The 18,371-nt window shown below is 40.3% G+C and overlaps 1 protein-coding gene across 8 annotated transcripts in view; it reads right to left on the bottom strand.

Annotated features, from left to right (window-relative positions):
- Positions 1-18,371, bottom strand: part of fbxl4 (F-box and leucine-rich repeat protein 4) — a 115,162-nt gene that overhangs the window by 30,902 nt on the left and 65,889 nt on the right. For all 8 annotated transcript variants that reach the window (XM_048596926.1, XM_048596931.1, XM_048596930.1 and 5 more), the window contains 2 exons: positions 3,113-3,357; positions 469-682 (listed from right to left, as the gene is read on the bottom strand). In XM_048596926.1, the coding sequence (XP_048452883.1) occupies positions 469-682; positions 3,113-3,357 (459 nt within the window). The remainder of the gene's footprint in view (positions 1-468; positions 683-3,112; positions 3,358-18,371) is intronic.

The raw sequence follows: 18,371 nt of genomic DNA, 5'->3' as shown, positions 1-18,371 counted from the left end.
AATGCAGATTTGCAGCCAGGTAATATAACTCCCATTTTGAAGATCAGTCTCTGTAGCTCAGACCCGTAACAGAATAAACCACATCCCAATTACTTTCCTGCACCTCTTGATAAAAATTGATTATGCAATAAGCATTTGTGAAGTCCTTATTTATTCTTAACTATTACCAACGATGCTTCTAAATCTCAAAAAGTCAAATAAAATTGGCAGGATCCATCCTGATTCCTGGTGAGTTGTAACAACAGAGGCAAAATCCATAGGTCACACAGGTATGGCTATTCAATCTTAAACACAAAATTATAAAGCAACGGAATCACTCAAAACTGAACTGTTTGTGAAATCCTTTCTAATATATATTCTGTTAAATTTGTTATACAATTTCTAAGACAAGCACTTCTTTCATTTAAAAAAATAAACAAGCACGTTAAGCAATTCGCTGTCAGTGCCAATCACTGCAGGAGTTCCTACCTCAATTTTTGTGCGGTAAACGACCAGACGTCGGAGACCTGAGATCTTAGCAATATGGCAGAAAGCCTGAGTGTTTAGTTTATCACAGGATGAAAGGTTCAGCTCCTGGAGGTTTGGGCACATCTGAGCAATAACCTCGAGGCAAGTTTCATTCAGGAAGTGGCAGCAGGCCAACTCCAGACGCACCAGCTCATATCCACACACTTGCATGAATCTGCACAGGAAGCACAGCAATCATAGGGTTAAATCCTGTCAAAGTAGTAGGCGTCAAGCTGTGAGCGTATGCGCCAGACATCACAAAGAGGCAACGTCAGGAGTAAGCTATAGAAAAACAGCAGATGTTACACTGGAAGTGAAAAGGTGCAAAGTTCTGAATTAATATATGGAACAGATCTGAAAAATCGGTTACTGCTTACAGATTTATTCATCCAGTAGGTAAACTGACACCTTAATTAAAGCAGTCAAGTACTGCTGCTTTTTATTTTAGAAAATGATCTAACCTGTCAATTCAAAAACTCATTTCATTTAAAAAATAAAACAAGTGTGTATAAGTAAATGCCACAATATGAAGAATAGTCCAGCAAAGGTATCCCATCCTCTCTGCTCCTATGATGCTGCTTGGCCTGCTGTGTTCATCCAGCCCTGCACCTTGTTGTCCCCCATCCTTCAGATGCTTACTGACCTATTGTGCATTTTGGGCATTTCTTCTTTTTAGTTCACAAAACAAGGGAGGTGAAACTTTGTATTCACTGTACTTAAATAAGAAAAGAAAACAAACAACTACGAAGTCTTAGTCATCATCATTCAGTAACACCACAGTCAAGAACAATTGAGGTGAGCTGCAAAGTATAAGATAACGAAAGGAACAAACAAAAATTAGTTTCTATCTTGATAAGATCTCTACATATGATGCTTCTAATAAATATTTGATTACCAGCAAAATACTTCGAAAAGGAATGCGATTTATTAAAGATGTAAGAAAGGAAAGCGAGTCACTGTTCAGTTTCTTGAAAATTTTAGAAAATCAAAACATTATAAGAATGTTGATAAATGTTTGTTGCGTGAAGTTTAAAACTCATTTTGGTCAAATATTTTTCATCTAATTCTTCTAAAATTGCAATGTTTTTCTCCTCAGCAGATCAATTCCAGCATTTTTGCCACATTAGAAACTACTGAGTTTTGTGGACATTGCCTCAATGCTTTGCAATTATGCTTTGCTTTGCGCTTTGAATTAAAGAGGAAGCAAAGAGCTGATAATTAAAAATATTTACAAACAATTGTGATTAGCCTGGGAGGACAACATTTTCCAAAATGGGTGCATTGTAGAACAAAGTTATTAGAGATTGCAAGGAGGAATCCCTTACTGCAATATTCAGGTAAACTGTACTTTTCAAATAGATAGTACAATACCAACTTGAGTCAGTCTCCTGGAAGGTCTTCCAGCCTGACTACTTTGTCACAAGGGACAGGCCGACTGGTAAGGCATGTTTAGAATGGAAGAGGAATGAAAGGAATTCCATTCTCTAAATTAAAAATTAAAGGAAATTTTAAAAAGCGAGAGTTGCTGAATTAAATTAAATTTCAGATATGTTTAGTGCTTAAGTAGACAGAATATTCACTACTGCTTCCAAAAAGTAAGGAAGGCATTGCCAGAATCAGATGTGCTGCAAAAAAAAATTGTTTTACATGTAAAGGGTTCCTGAAACAACAACAACTGACAGTCAATTTTTTAAATAAAGGAAACATTACATTTTACAAAAGAAAACTCATGGATGCAAAAACAGAAGTTGCTGGAAAAGCTGAGCAGGTCTGGCAGCATCTGTGAAGGAAAAATCAGAGTTAACATTTCGGGTCCAGTGACCATTCCTCAGAACTGTTCTGATTTTTTCTTCACACATACTGCCAGACCTGCTGAGCTTTTCCAGCAACTTTGTTTTTGTTCCTGATTTACAGCATCCACAGTTCTTTTGGTTTTTATTTAATGTAAAACTCATGGACGGCCTGACATGAAGTCTCAGTTCTTGAAACACCTGGACCTCGTATTATCAGGCACATAGAGGGCTGAGGCCTACTACTGATTAGTGTTGCACATTTCCATTTGTTAAACTAGTGTGAAGTGTATTAAGGACCAGCATAAAAACTGTGCATTGGGCTTATCAAATTTATTTGATCAGAGTTGCTCCCAAAATGTAGCTTCACTGCAATAGCAGTGCTTTAGAGCCCCAGTGCCCACTTAGAATGGGTCTTTTAGGAGATGTCAGTCAAAAAAAACACATTTTCCTCCTGTGTGGCCTTCTGTCTTCCCAAAATAGTCAAATCGCCTTCCTCTACTGCAATTATTTGATCTTTAACTACTCAAGAGATAAACTGATACTCTGTCAAAGAACCAGGCTGCAAGAGCCTCCAGCAGTCCATCAACTTGCCATTCTCAGTGTGCCATCGATAAGCACTAGGAACAGCAAAACATACTTAAATGAGCTGTCTTGCATCATTGGATGAGTTCAACTCCACAATCACAAGCCAATTCACCAGGCCCATATTATCAGCTCAACAGTGTCTGCTCACTAATGACAAACTCGAATGTTTAATATTCTTTGGTGCCTGCAGTAAATTAATTTTATTCAAGAATTACATTAACACTGACCTGCAAAATCCTTGCATGGAGATAGATCCCCTATTCCCAGTCCAAGACAGATTTAAAGACTGCACAAGAGCACAGCGTGACTGTAGGTGCTCCAGAGAGGCATCATTCAGTCCTGCCCAGTAAGGCTGTAAACTGAGCTGGACATACTGAAGAGGATCATAGCAATGTTGGTACAATAATTTGCAGGTCTGTGCCAACTGGCAAAGGTCTGGCACTGTCAGGTGACTGAGGATCAGCTGGATTAACTGTGGGGAAAAAAAAACAAACAGCAGAATGAAAACCAGGTACAGCTTCATTACACATTACTCTCATACATAGTTTCACATGAGAAGACAGCAGAGCTACCATCAAATAAGGCATTACTTTAGAATTTCAGTTTTTTGGGGGGAAATCAGAATAATTGGAGAGGAGAATTTGTTCATACTCTACAGAGATTGCCCTGGGCTGATTGTGCTATCAGCCATTCCCCACAAGGTCCTTGCGATATTCACCACCAATGCTTTTGAGGAAATTCAGAGCCCTGGAGAGATCAACTTAACTTGTGTAGCTCTAAAACACTATGCGAACAATTCTTCCTTATTATTTTCCTCACCAGTTTACTCCTCTCTGAAAGCTCTGATTCCTTTTCGGGTACTATTCAATAAATCACCAAAGTAGTTATTATTGTTGTGAAAGGTTGGTCAGGTCCACAAGTCCACCAGCTATTATTGAACATTGTTGACTCATACATTCACACAGCGTGTCAATCAGGAGTGAGAATCCCAGCTGATTTTTCATTTCTCAATATAATAGCAGAGAGAACATAAGAAAAGAGGAGCAAGAATAGGCCACTCAGTCCCCCAAGCCTGTGCTACCATTCAGCAAGATCATAGCTGATCTGCCCCAGGCCTTATCTCTTCTTTCATGCCAGTTCCACTGAGCCCTCAATTCCTTGATTTTCAAAACTCTATCTACCTTCTCTTTAAATACTTCCAGTTATCTAGCCTCCACAACTATCTGGGGTCGAGAATTCCAGACTATCGATTCTCTTTTGAACCGTCTCCAATGCCATTATATCCTAGTTTAAATACAGGAACCAAAACTGTACGCAGTACTCAGCAAAACCCTATACAGTTATAACAAGCCTTCCTTATTTTTAAACTCCAATCCCGAGCAATAAAGACCTAAATTTGACATGCCTTCTTAATTACGTGCTGTATTTACATGCTAACTTTTTGTTTCATGCACAAGAACAACCCAGATCCCTCTGTGTTGCACTTTTTTGAAGTTTCTCTACATTAAAATATTGGACATGCTTTTTGATTCTTCCTGCTAAAGTGCACGACCTTTTACTTTCCAATATTAAACTTCATCTGCAAGTTCTTGCCCATTCACTCAACATATATTTTTCCTTTGTAGATTCCTTATGTCTTCATCACATCTTGGCCTCCCACTTAATTTTGGACCATGTGGATACATTACACTCTGTCTCCTCCTCCTGGTTAATCACATAAATAGTAAATAATTGAGGCCTTAGAACTGATTCTTCCAGCATTCCATTTGTTACATATTTCCAAAATGGAAAAGCACACTTATTCTAACTCTTTGTGTCCTGTGTGTTAACCAGTCCTCAATCTATGTTAAAACATGGCCCCAATACAGTGAGCCCCTGTCTTGTGCAACAACCTTTACGTGGCACCCCATCGAATAGCTTCTGAATACCCAACAAAAACCAGTTTCCCTTTTCCAACTGTGCTTGCTATATCCTCAAGGAACTCTAGGAAGTTTGTCAAATAGATTATCCCTTTCACAGAACTATGCTGACTTTGTTTGGTAGTATGAAGCTTTTCTAAATGCCCTGCACTTTCTTCCTTACTAACAGAGTCTAGCTTTTTCCCAATGACAGATGTTAGGCTAACTGGCCTATAATTTCCTGTTTCTGTCTTCATCTCTTCTTGAACAGGGGTGTCACAATGATGGTTTTCCATTCTGTTAGAATCCTCGCAGAATCCAATGAATTTTGGAATATTTTAATAAATACCTCCAACTATCTCTGCAGCCACTTCCTTTAAAACACTTGGAAGCAGGCCATCTGGTCCTGGACCTGGCGACTTTTCTACCTACAGCCCCATTAGTATGTCAAATACTTTGTCCCTCATGACAGAGACTGTTAAAAGATGTTTCCTCCCATTAGCATTTTGCTTATCTGATAACATTAGGATTGTTATAATGTTCTGCACCATCATGATCAATATAAAATACTGATTTACATTATCAGACATTTACCTCTTACGCATTATCAATTCCCTAGTTTCATCCTCTAAAGGTCCAACACTCACTTTAGCTACTCTTTCTTTTGATATGGTCGTAGTAGCTTTTTGCTGTTTGGTTTTATATTTATTGTCAAATCACTTATATAACTAATTTCATCCCTTTTCATTAGCTATCTACTGCTGGTTCCTAAAGAAGTTTCAGTCCTCTAGCTTACCACTAGAGTTGTCACTTTGGATGTCTTAGGTTTTGATTGGAAAACCTTCTTGATCATTTTTCTCTGCCATGGGTAGTTGATCCCTCTCATTATGTCATTTTTTTTTGACTGGAATAAACGTTTGCTGAGCATTATGAAATATCTGTTTAAATGCCTGCTACTGCTCTCTACTGACCTTTGCCTTAGTCTATGTTCCCAGCCTGCTTTAGATAATGCCTTCTTCAAACCTCTGTAACTGCCTTTACTTAAGTTGGGGACGTTAGTTTGAGACTCAGCTTGCTCTCCCTTCAAAATGTATTTGAAATTTATGATCACTAAAAGATCCCCAAGAGCAGCTTTAACTGTGAGATCTCTGAATTCTATCTCAGCACACATCACTAGGTCTAATAGAGCCTGTTCCCAGATGGGTTGTGTTTTGTACTGCTCCAAGAAGGAATCCCAGATGAATCCAACAAATTCATCTTCCATAATATGCTTGGCCATCTAATTTGTCCTGTCAATATGCAGATTAAAGTCACCTATGACAAATGTAGGGCCCTGCTTGCATATCTCCATTATTTATGATTTATATTTTGTTCTACAGTCAGTCAACTCTTTGGGGACCTGTGGATGAATCCTACCTGTGACTTCTTTCCCTTGCTATTCATTGTTTGCACGCATGTCATATAAAATAAAACCAAAATGGTGTGGATGCTGGAAATCAGAAATAGAAATGGCACTCCAGCACTTTCTGATTGTACATCATGATCTATAGCACCTGTATCGCAATTTAACACTTCACTGGTGCCTTCCTTTATTAACAAAGTTACTCCACGTCCTTTTCCTTTCTGCCTGTTTTTAAGGTTTGTCGAAAATCCTTGAATATTGAGCTCCCAGCCCTGGTCACCCTACAACCATGTCTCTGTAATAACTATCAAGTCATATTCATTAATGTTTATTTATGCCATCAACTCATTTATGTTGTTACAAATACTGCATACATTCAAATAAAGAGCCTCGAGCTTTGACATTTTACTATTTCTACTTGCTTTGGTTCTAATTTATGCATACATTTTCTGCCCCTTCCTGTCATACTTTGGTAATTGTTCACTTCTTCCCAAAACTGCATCTCTACCCTTTTGTTTCTTCTTTATTTTTGAACTTCCCTTTAATTAAACCATCTCCCTACTAATTAGTTTCAATCCCTATCCATGACCCTAGATATATGATTCACCAGGACACTGGTCCCATCATGGTTCAAATGAACCCCATCCAAATGGAACAACATTCTTTCTCCAGTACTGGGGCCATTGCCCCATGATTGGAACCCATTTCTCCCATACCAATCTTTCAGCCGTGCATTTACCTCTTTCATCTCATTTACCCTACACTAATTTGCATGTGGCTCAAGTAATAATGCTGAGATTATTATTTTGTAGTCCTGTTTTAGAATTTGGCCCCGAGTTGCTTTCTAATCCCTCAGCAGAACCTCTTTCCTAGTCCTAGCAATATTTTTGATATCTTTACAGACAACTAGATCCTTTCCCCTCTCACTCCAAATTCCTCTCCAGCCCAGAAGAGATGTCGTGAACCTTGACACAAGGTAGACAATGCAGCTGTCAGGATTCTATGCCTTTGATGCAGAGAATAATATTTATTTCCCTAACTATGCTATTACATTTTTCTTACCGTCTTTCCCTCCATTTGAATGGTGTTCTGTACCAAGACATTTTGGTTAAGTTGCTCATCCTGCCTGCAGTCTATCCACACCAAAAACAAGAAACTCATAGCTATTAGACAAGGTTAGACCAAATTTGACATAGTTAATCTAAGAGGTATGACTGCATCCAGGTAACACAGTATCTAGGTACCTCTTCCCCTCTTTAATGTGTTGCAATATCCTCAGTTTAAACTTCAGCTCATCAATTCTGAGCCAAGGTGCCTCAAGCAGCAACACATCGGTGTTCACTAGCTCCCACACACTGCTACAACACATTGGGTGCCCAATCATCTCTAATCCACTTAGTTAATTCATTTGCATGCTAAATAATTTAGAAGTAAATTTCCTATCTGGACTCTTGAGCTACAATGTTGTCTTCTGATTTAAATCAATTGACCAAACAAGAGTGACATAGAATAAAAATTCACTTATCACTGGCCTGTTTTCTTGTGACATCACAGTTTGGTTCTGATAGGTAAAAACAGGTCTCTCTGTCACTGGTCGTTTTCTCCTGTCACTGCTGCCCTTCTAAATACAGGCCTGTTCTCTTCGTCCTCTCACAGGGAATCTGACAAGCTGCACATTCCTCCCAGTCTTAAAAGTAAATAATCTTGTACCTTCCACTAGCTTTTCGGTTTAGATTTTTGAACTCAACAAAGACTAGGGATCATAGAATTGATACATCATTACACTGTGTCAAATCTGGCCTTGCTAAGGATCAATTCACACACTGTGACCCTCCTGCCCCTCTCCTCACATCTTCACACAGGTCTCTTCTTCAAATGTTTAGAAAATATAGAACAATTATGGTAATGTCTGTACTGTCTAGCACTTGAGCCACATCCCCCTGATGATTACAGGGCCTCAGGCACTTGTTCAAACACTTTTCAAATAAGTTGAGCTTCTGCCTCTACTGTCTTTTGACACAGTGATTTTCAGATGCCGACCGCCCTCACCTCCCCTCGAATTTCTTTTATAGGCTACTTTAAATTTGTACCTTCCAGTCACCAACCTTTCTGCTTAGAGAAGTAGGCCCTTTCCCTGGGTCATTACATATATGTTCAAGGCTGAGATAGATTTTTAATCAGGAAGAGAATCAATGGTCAAGAGGAAACTGTGGTTGAGGATTATCAGGTCAATGACGATTTCATTGAATGCTGGAGCAGACACGATGGATTGAATGGCTGACTTCTGTTCCTATGCCTTATGGTCTTTTCATAAACTAGTATACCTCAATCACCTCCATTCCAAAGTAAACAACCTCAGCCCATCCAATCTTTCTTCGCAGCTGCAGTTTTCCCTCTCCAGTACAATTACAACATTTGCCCATATACAAATTTCAGAGAACACTGTTCTTCTGAGGAGCAGAAAATGAAAATGTGGATGAATATGTTGTCCTCATAGAGCACAAGTGCCCTGACAACAGCATATGCAAAGTACCCTGTGGTTGTGCTTGCCCTGGTGCTGAAACTGTGGAACAGCTGCTTAGTTCCTGAAAGCATGCACACCATGCCAGTGCAAGCCTGTTATCACACATGCAATGTAGCAACGATCCAGCATCTGTTCCGCAATTTGATTTATCTAAGGACTTTCTTTTATTACCTTAAAAATACATTTGCTCTCACCTGTAGCAGTCAACGGTATTTTTCAGATGCCTTCTAAATGTGCTCACTCTTACACACTAGCATTACCTTCATCAGCACTTGAAGACTATCCAAATGCATTAAATTCTACAGTAAAACTATTCATGTGAAAAAAACAACCCGTGAGATTTTTTGCATAAATTGGCTTACGGTTTTGCCCTTCTGGTTCACAGCTGTTGCCTTTCCCTGCATTAACTACACTTTGATCAATCCCTAGGCAGTGTCCTCCAGTGATTCATGCCCCATTTGCTCCACAGCTGACCCCCAATCACACCCCCGACATCTATGCATCATACCTTGTTTATTCTCCCACGAAAATTGGACTACAATACAGGTTTCCTGTAGTATCAGTGATCCTTTATTTCTACATGTGAAATCAAACATCAGGGGCCAAAACTGCCTTAAGCTATTTTTTAACCCAACATCATTGTTAGTTTGTAGGTCACTGTGCACTTCAATGTAAAGATCTGAGAAAATATACAGTTAAGCTAACTGGAAAACACATGCAGGCATACAGCAAAAATACAAAGTATCTGGATCCACCAGCAAGTCAGGCAATGCATCTGTGGTGAGAATGGACAAGTGGATGCTTCAGGAGAACTCTTCAGCAGAACCTATGCTGGAATGTCAACCTGACAGCTTACTCAGAAACTTGAAAATTGTTCCCCTACTCAGCCACTCCAATGGTCGAGCTGCTGGTTTGTTTCTAATATCATTTGGACAGATCTTGTACGGCTACTCAGAATTCTCTGAAAAAGAAACACTCTGCAAAGAAGTTAAAAGAAACTCCTCCCCTCGCAACACCCGCCACTCTCAGAATTACTGTGACAGCAATGATGGTCTTAACACACAATCTTACTATTGTGCACTGATAGGGGCGGCACTGGGAATCCATTCCGGACTTGAGAGCCAGAAATTCCCATTTTCTGAACACGAATCAGATTTTTGTTTTAACTTAGCTATCAATTTAAAAAAGTACTTTTTGTAGATCAGCTTCTGTGACTGTGATGGCCATTAAGGAGTAGACATTGCTTCATGCAACACTACACATTGCTTCTGAAGTAAAAGCATTTTGATATGCAACTTAAATCCAACAATACAAACAAAAACAAAACTCACTGACTCCACCTTAAAAAGTATTACTGTATGCACCAGAGTAATAGTTGATCTCCGGATTGTGTTCTTTTGGTAGCAGCCACAACATCTTCTATAAGGTTCCCGCGCGCTGACACACCTGCCTCCAATTGGTTGACAGCTCCTAGTGGACCTGATTCCATCTAGAAAGGCCTGCCCAGTGTCCTGAGGACCACTTGTTTGGTACAGGGTCCAGCTGACTTTTCTTAGAAAATGCAGCGAGCCTGTTATTCAGTTGACAGAATATTCCACTCTGGGTATCAGAAGCTCGATGTTTACATGAATATATATATTAAACTGTGTGACATTAATGCAGACTTTAATTAGGAACCCTAGTGTGTAGCACAGTGAGCAATTCCAAATCCAATTAGGAAAAATTCTTTTAACAAGGATCTTGAAGGGTTGACAAGGCTATGTGTACTGTTGTCCATTCTGCTGCCTTGATTGATACCTGGTGGTCCATCTGGTTTCAGTTCCTTTTATAAAACTGTATCAGTTTGATACAAGTGTGGTTTGCCAGGCCATTTCAGAAGACATGTAAGAGCCACCTATATTGCTGTGGACCTGGAATCACATGTAGGCAAAACCAAGACACGATATGGCAGATTTTCTTTCCTATAGGCTATCAGTGATCCATATGGCTACAAAGTAGTCTTTCTTTAAAAGACTTGATTGTTAAGAGTACTTTCACTCTTCATTTGTGCAAAACAACCCATTTGGCAGCCTGTACGGGACAACTCAAAGAATAATGCTCATTCAAATAATACAGTCAAAACAATATCATCACACTAAACACTGGGGAAAGCATTTCTTTTCAGAAAAAAAAAATCAACTAGAATCAAGGAATCAAAGGGTCTTAAATGTTCTACATGTAGATATGCTGATCACAGTCTGTGGAAAGTCCATAAATATTCAGTCAACAAATTCACGGCAGAGACTAGAACCTGCAGTCGGGATTCTTTGTTGTGCACAGTCACCAGCCAATCAATAAATGATTATAATTTGTCATAATAACAGTCTGCTGAACCAGTTCTGCGGGTGGGAGGCATAATAGTAATGTCATTGGATTGAAACTCCAGATGTGTACACTAATGCTTTGGAAACATGGGTACAAATCCCTCAAGACAGCTGGTGGAAATTAAATGCAATGTCTAAATCTGGAATATAAAGCCAATCTCAGTAATGTCACTAAAGCTCTTCTGGTTCACTGATGTCCACTAGGGAAGGAAATCTGCCGTCCCTTACCTGGTCTGGCCTACATGTGACTCCATGCCCATACCATTGTGGTGGACTCTTCACTGTCCTGTCAAATAGCTCAAGATCAACTTGGGATGGCCAACAAAGGCTGGCCTCTCCTGCGATGTCCAAATCCCATGAAAGAAAGAAGAAAAAATATCTTAAGCTAGAAGACTTTACTATTACCCAGTATTTTATTGTTAAGATTTTGCCTTCATCAAGAGGAAACTCAAATCCTTGTTAATCTTCACGGCATATTCAATCTGCAATAGTCAAAGGGCAAGAAACTAAGGCAAGCATTGAGTAACATTGGGTACAGGAGCAGAATCAGCCCATTCAGCCCCGCAGGCTTTTTCTGCCATTCTTTTATGTTGTACTGACTGGATGTGTTGTGTCCAAAAAGGAGATGCCATGTTGGTGCTAAAGGAAGAGGATATGCAGGAACTCTAGCTCCTTATTTGGAGTTTGGAGCCTCAGCCCGGGTGTTTACAAATCCTTCCTATCCACATTAGAGCTAGCACTGTCCTCTTTACTTCACTCTCGATTCCAACACGTGACCAAAGGAATGCAAGGCCCAGGCTTCAGGCCTAGCCCAGTAAGGACCTCTGCCCTGGGTCTGACTGGATCCTGGTAGCCCTCACCCCTGCTGTGATATTATTCACCGGTACTGCAGCCTTGCAATGCCTCATACGAGTGCCCACTCACTGTGTGGGCCAAGACAGAGGTGATTACTTGGGGCCAACTCAGCTGAACTTCGCTGCTGGAGCTGCTGAATAATTCTGGTAAATGCAGCTTGGCTGTACAGCACACAGATAAACATGTCAACACCAAGACAATGTTGTTGAGGACAGTAGGGCTGTGCTTGTTTGTATTCTTCGGTATATACAGTGGGGCCTGGTCTCCATTCATCTTGGACATCCTTGCCACTGGTGCAAGGGAGGAGAGTGAAGTATAGAGATGGAGAGGTGTAGGGAGATTATTCCAGAGCTTGGCAACTGAAGGCACGGCTACCGATGATGAATCAGTTAAAGCTGGGAGGACATGAGCAAGGATTGAAAGAACACAGAGGGTTGTCGGCTGGAGGAGATTATGGAGGTAACACAGCAGTGAAGAAGGAAAGATAAGGCAAGCTATGAGAAAGGCAGCAGAGTTTTAGATGACCTCAAGTTTACGGATGGTTCTAGTGATGGCGGGAATGAGATCTGAAGCTCACATTGGGTCAAATTTCACACCAAGGTTGTGAGCAGATTAGTTTAATTTCTGCAAGGGAGCGTGTAGCTAGTGAGTTTGGAGCAGGGACTGCAAGCCAAATGTTGCCAGTATACATGCGCCAACTAACACTGTGTATTCATACGATGTCACTGAGGGACAGCAGAGAACCACTGTTGACACTGTGATGGTAAGGCCTGGGTACCTTAGGGAGAATGCTGGCATCAATCCTTCTTTCTTTATCAGTCTCAGGGTTTTCTCGAAATTCATGAAGAAGTTGAGGTGCTTAGGTACCCAGATAAGATTTATGACATGGTAGTAATCATATACAAGTTACATTGACACTGATGGTCACATGAGTCCAGGAAAACATGACTGCCTCCAACTTCAGCTGCCCAGGGCTACCCTGAATGCTGACCAAACCATCTCAACTGCCTGATGCCCTACCCAATCATTGTGTCATATATATTGGAGTGGGTGGAGCTTCAGATTTGCTCCGATTAACTCTTTCACATCTATTACCTTATACAACACTCAGTGCAAGTGATCCTTTGGCTAAAACAAGTTAGATAAAAATATAGAACTAGGCACGAATATTTCCACCCAGCTGGACAGCAGTGGAAGAAACGTGGGCATGAACAAACAGATAAATTAGAACTTTTTTGGTTCTGATCATTTAAGCAATAAAGGAACAAATTTAACTGCAAGGAGCTGATAAACTAAGATCCACTGGACTATTGCATTCTGTAAGTTCCACTGTCTCCAAACACGATGTTGCGTTGAATATCTAAAAATATATCACAATAGAAATGTTTTGTTTTTTTTCAGAAGTATAACGACAATGTTATTTGTTCTACTTTACACAAGTTTTTACACTGACCTTTAGCATAGATAGCACCAACTTAAACTTGTCAAATTCACTGGAAAACACCTTATAACAAATGCAAAATATTCCTTACGCTAGTTATTTATCCTCCCCCATCCCTTTTCTGACTGGAACAGTTAACCTCTGCTCTGCTGAATAGAAAATTCATGCACAATTAAGACAGCAATTGCTGTGCCTCGTATTTTAAAGTGTTCTAAATTCAGTCATTAACTCTAGACATGGACAAAGTGGTGAACACAATGATGGAATCAATGGAAGTTTCATCAAACATAATACATAATATAGATTACATAATAATTAGTTCTGACAACTACTCCATTATTCCTGATTTCAGTTGATTAGGAAATGCTGACTTATCAGAAAAAGGGTGAAATAGTTGGATAGAATCTGCAAGGTCTATTTTGCAAAATTGCACAATATTTCCAATTGTGTAAAAGAAAATCCATACAAAAATGACTGTAGCTCATGATAAATGGTTATTCTTCATTTGTGAGCCAGGATAGCATGCACTAATACTGCTTGACTGCTCTGAGTAAGATTGCTATAGTAAAGCATTTTCTAACAGAGGTTGCGGAATAATGATCTAGAATGGGAGCTGTGTTTCATTCTTCCCCACCCAGCCTAGGAACACTAAAGCCACATGTAGGAGCCCTACCTTTCCCCACATCTCACGCTAAGTGAAAAATCATCTAAATGAACAAACCAGACTAAGAGTGTGAAACTAAGAATGTGCTTGCCTGTATACCTCAGTGCACTTCCACACAGAGCTACTGAACTGCCATGAGTTGATTCTTGCTGAGTGCTTGTATCAAAAAGTATTTCCTGAGGCTTATCTGTATCAGTAAATGAGCTGTATCTCAATGAATTTCTTCTAACTTAATTTAAAACCCAACAAACAATACTTCACTCCAATTTTGTTTGGATGAGCAAGGTTTTTTTTTCTGCAGTCAATTCTTTAGATTTTATGCAGTCTATGTTAAATACTTATTCTGACAGGGGCAATGCTTCATCAGTCCTTATCCTCGAGCAACTGTCATGTCATAGCATCAACATCTCAGTTTTCGCAACAAGTCATGCTTCAAGTGTTTGAATGTGGACTGCAAATCCAGAAATACTACATTCTCAGACTGCCTCACATCATCAGGAACTTCTGATCCTTGTCCAAATCTCGGTATCTTACTCTGACTGCAAAACAAACAGCCCCAAACCAGAATTAAATGATCATTAAAAAAGAACAACATATCAGAATGTCAGGGGCATCTTAATAAGTTTTGGAATTAGTCTCCTAACAACGAACACACGAGTTAAGAGCAGGAGATAGACATTTAGTACTTTCAGCCTGATCTGCGATTTCATAAGATCGTGCCCGATCTGATTTAAGAATGGCCAAAAATACCGTTTGTTTAAAAATTAGATTCATAACGGAACAACCCCAGTACAACTAGGAATCATCCTCATTACCAGAGAAGATGCATTACGGCCTGTCCACACTGACTGCAGTCGTTTTGGCATAAACACCTTTTAAATCCAGTTGATTTACATAATGGTGGCATCAGTAACTTTTTGATTGTCAATTAAGTTAATGTTTTACCAAAAATACAGCAACAAAAGCTGAACTGATGTTTAAATTGGATCCCACTCTTCAGTATGTTGATGGTAGAATTCCTTTGATTTTTACCTTGCATGCCTGAAAATCTTCTGAATAAATCTTGTAATTGAAAACGCAAGTACCTTAGGTTTTAGCCTTTTTTTGATTTTGCCCTGTTCATCGAAAATGTTATTTTTGTGGATTATTTTTATCTTCTCTTTAGTTTAATTAATTCTTTAGGAGCACAACAGTCAGCCCTGATTCTACTGGTGACATTCGGCTCTGTGGAAGAAGGCTGTGAGTTCAATCTCCATTCCAGGGGTTGGATAATACATGGCCCTGTTGGGTTGTAGTTCAGCATGGGTCATATAAAATATATCTGGTGGCTAGCCCAGCCAACCTTGAGCTGCCCGCCATAATACATAGGAAAGGTAGGCACCAAGACTGACAGCACATCCAACATATGTAAATAAATAATTAAGTGTCAATTGATCTTGCTAAAAGCTCACAAAATGCTGCCACGTCAGAATACAGCCGATGGGGGCAATCAGACAGGAGTTGGGAATGTTGCTTGTAAATACCTACACGGACAAAGGCAGGAAGACAGGCACTTAATTTCTACATCGAGGAAACCAAGCGGAGGCTCAGGGACCGCTTTGTAGAACACCTACGCTCGGTTCGCAATAAACAACTGCACCTCCCAGTCGCGAACCATTTCAACTCCCCCTCCCATTCCTCAGACGACATGTCCATCCTGGGCCTCCTGCAGTGCCACAACGATGCTACCCGAAGGTTGCAGGAACAGCAATCATATTCCGCTTGGGAACCCTGCAGCCCAATGGTATTAATGTGGATTTCACAAGCTTCAAAATCTCCCCTCCCCCTACCGCATCCCAAAACCAGTCCAGCTCGTCCCCGCCTCCCTAACCTGTTCTTCCTCCCACCTATCCCCTCCTCCCACCTCAAGCCGCACCCCCATGTCCTACCTACTAACCTCATCCCGCCCCCCTGACCTGTCCGTCCTCCCTGGACTGACCTATCTCCTCCCTAACTCCCCACCTACACTCACCTTTACTGGCCCCATCCCCGCCTCTTCGACCTGTTTGTTTCCTCTCCACCTATCCTCTCCTCTATCCATCTTCTATCCGCCTCCCACTCTCTCCCTATTTATTTCAGAACCCCATTCCCCTCCCCCATTTCTGATGAAGGGTCTAGGCCCGAAACGTCAGCCTTTCTGCTCCTATGATGCTGCTTGGCCTGCTGTGTTCATCCAGCCCTGCATCTTGTTGTCTTGGATTCTCCAGCATCTGCAGTTCCTACTATCTCTGACTTAATTTTCGTCAGGGCTACCTCCCCCAAAATGCCTGTCCAGCCTTTCTTTCACTCTGCCTATCCAGCAGAACCTGGCTCCCTGCCACTCCGGGAGCTATAGGATTCATCCCCAATCAAAAACCCCATGTCTTTGCAAAGAAAATGCATATTTCAGTGTAGACAGTTTTATTTATTCCACATTAGTCTCTTGAACTTACCTCAATCTGTGGTTAGGGTGATCACAGCAGCCATTTAAAGGCAGTATTCATCCTTTTTCATAAATCATTTTGGTCTATGAAAGGTCTATAGCTACGACTACTGTAACAAACTGTGTTGGTATAGTGGGTAGAAGTTGAAGCTGGGTTTTATACATGATCACTGCTCTTCCATTAATGTACCCTGAGCTTTAACAAGCTAATGAAAGAAGCAGCACTGTTGTCTGGATTGTTGAAGCAAAACTGCTTAAAAAAATTCTGTCTTATTCCAATTACTGTACAAACATTAAAAATACTTGGCCTCCAAATAAACCTTTCATTTAAGCAGTAAGAGGGCATCTTATGATACAGTGGGTAGTATCCTTGGCCTCTGAGCCGGAAGCTCTGAGTTCAAGTCCCACCCCAGGATTTGATGGTTAGTTTATAATATAGCCAAACAGGTTGTTTTCATTATTCAGTTGTGGGATATGGACATTACTGGCTAGGCCACATTTATTGTCCATTCCTGGTTGTTCAAAAAACAGTTAAGGGAGGTGATGGCTTAGACTATCTCTAGACTATTAATCCAGAGACCTAGGTAATGTTCTGAGGACTGGAGTTTAATTTGCACCGTGTCAGATGATAAAATTTGAAGTCAATAAAAAAACCTAGAATTATGAGTTTAATGATGACCATGAAACCATTGTCAATTTTTGAAAAAAACATCTGGTTCACTAAAGTGCTTTGGGGAAGGAAACTGTTGGCCTTCAAATGACTCCAGGCCCACTGCAATGTGGCTGACTCTTGACCAATGGCAGGTGGTAAAAGCAGGAGTGATTCTTGGTCAGCCATTTGTTGAAAAGAAATGGGATCATCGAGCAAGACTTCCAGGTTACAACAAACACATAAAAGTATATAATGTTGCAGAAACATAGACTCCTTGGGTCAGGGGTGGGGTCGGTTGGCTCAGCTGGTTGGATGGGGGCGAGTGTGGATTAGATTGATGCCAACGGGACATGATTTAGTCACCCTTTCTAGCTGGAGTGTATTCAAGAGCTACTTCCTTGCCCCAACTGTGGTGGAGGTCATGGTGCTGTGGTCAGACCTGCATTTGGCCAGCAAACTCAAAAAGAAGATGTTAAACTATAAAACAGACCAGGCTTTATGCGGCAAAATATCACGTTCTTCAGAAATGTCCCGAAGTATACAATGTACAATAAATTACTTGGAAGTTGTCATGTGGATCAATATGGCAATCGTTTTGTATGCAGCAAGGTCACACAAACAGCAAAGAGATTAATGATTTGGTAACCTGATTTAGAGTTATTAGATGAGGGAGAGGTGTTAGCCAGTACAGGAGGAGAACTTCACGCGTTTCTGCAAATGGAATCGCTAACATCCCCTAAATCACCAGAAAAGGTGCACAGGGCCTTAATTTAGAGCTTCAACTAAAGTATCTTCAATAATGGAGCACTCTCTCAAGTATTGCACTAGAGCAGCAATCTTAGTGGATTATAAAGTGCAATTCTTGAATAGGGCTTGAGCCCATAACACCTGTACCTGAAACAAATGTACCATCCACAGGGCCAAATAAACAATTATACTTTAAAACATTTCAATATTATTAGATTCAGACTGAATCTGGCTGGCTGGAGATGCTGGTTTCTATTTATACTTCACAAGGGAATTCTGATTTTTAATGGTTTCTTACAATGATCATTGCTCTATAAGATCATTCTTAAAACAACAATTTCACAGCAAGTATCTCGAACTGTAAGCATGTGATTCAATTGTGAAATATTGTGAATGTTGTTGATAGTTAGCACAGTTAAGCAAATCACCCATATTATTTATAAAAAAAGTCCAGATATCAGCAAAAATGACCAATTTGT

The sequence above is a fragment of the Rhincodon typus genome, chromosome 5, assembly GCF_021869965.1.
Source record: "Rhincodon typus isolate 14 chromosome 5, sRhiTyp1.1, whole genome shotgun sequence".
NCBI lineage: Eukaryota > Metazoa > Chordata > Chondrichthyes > Orectolobiformes > Rhincodontidae > Rhincodon > Rhincodon typus.
Note: the sequence above shows the minus strand (reverse complement) of the source record. Positions and strands in the feature narration are given on the sequence as shown.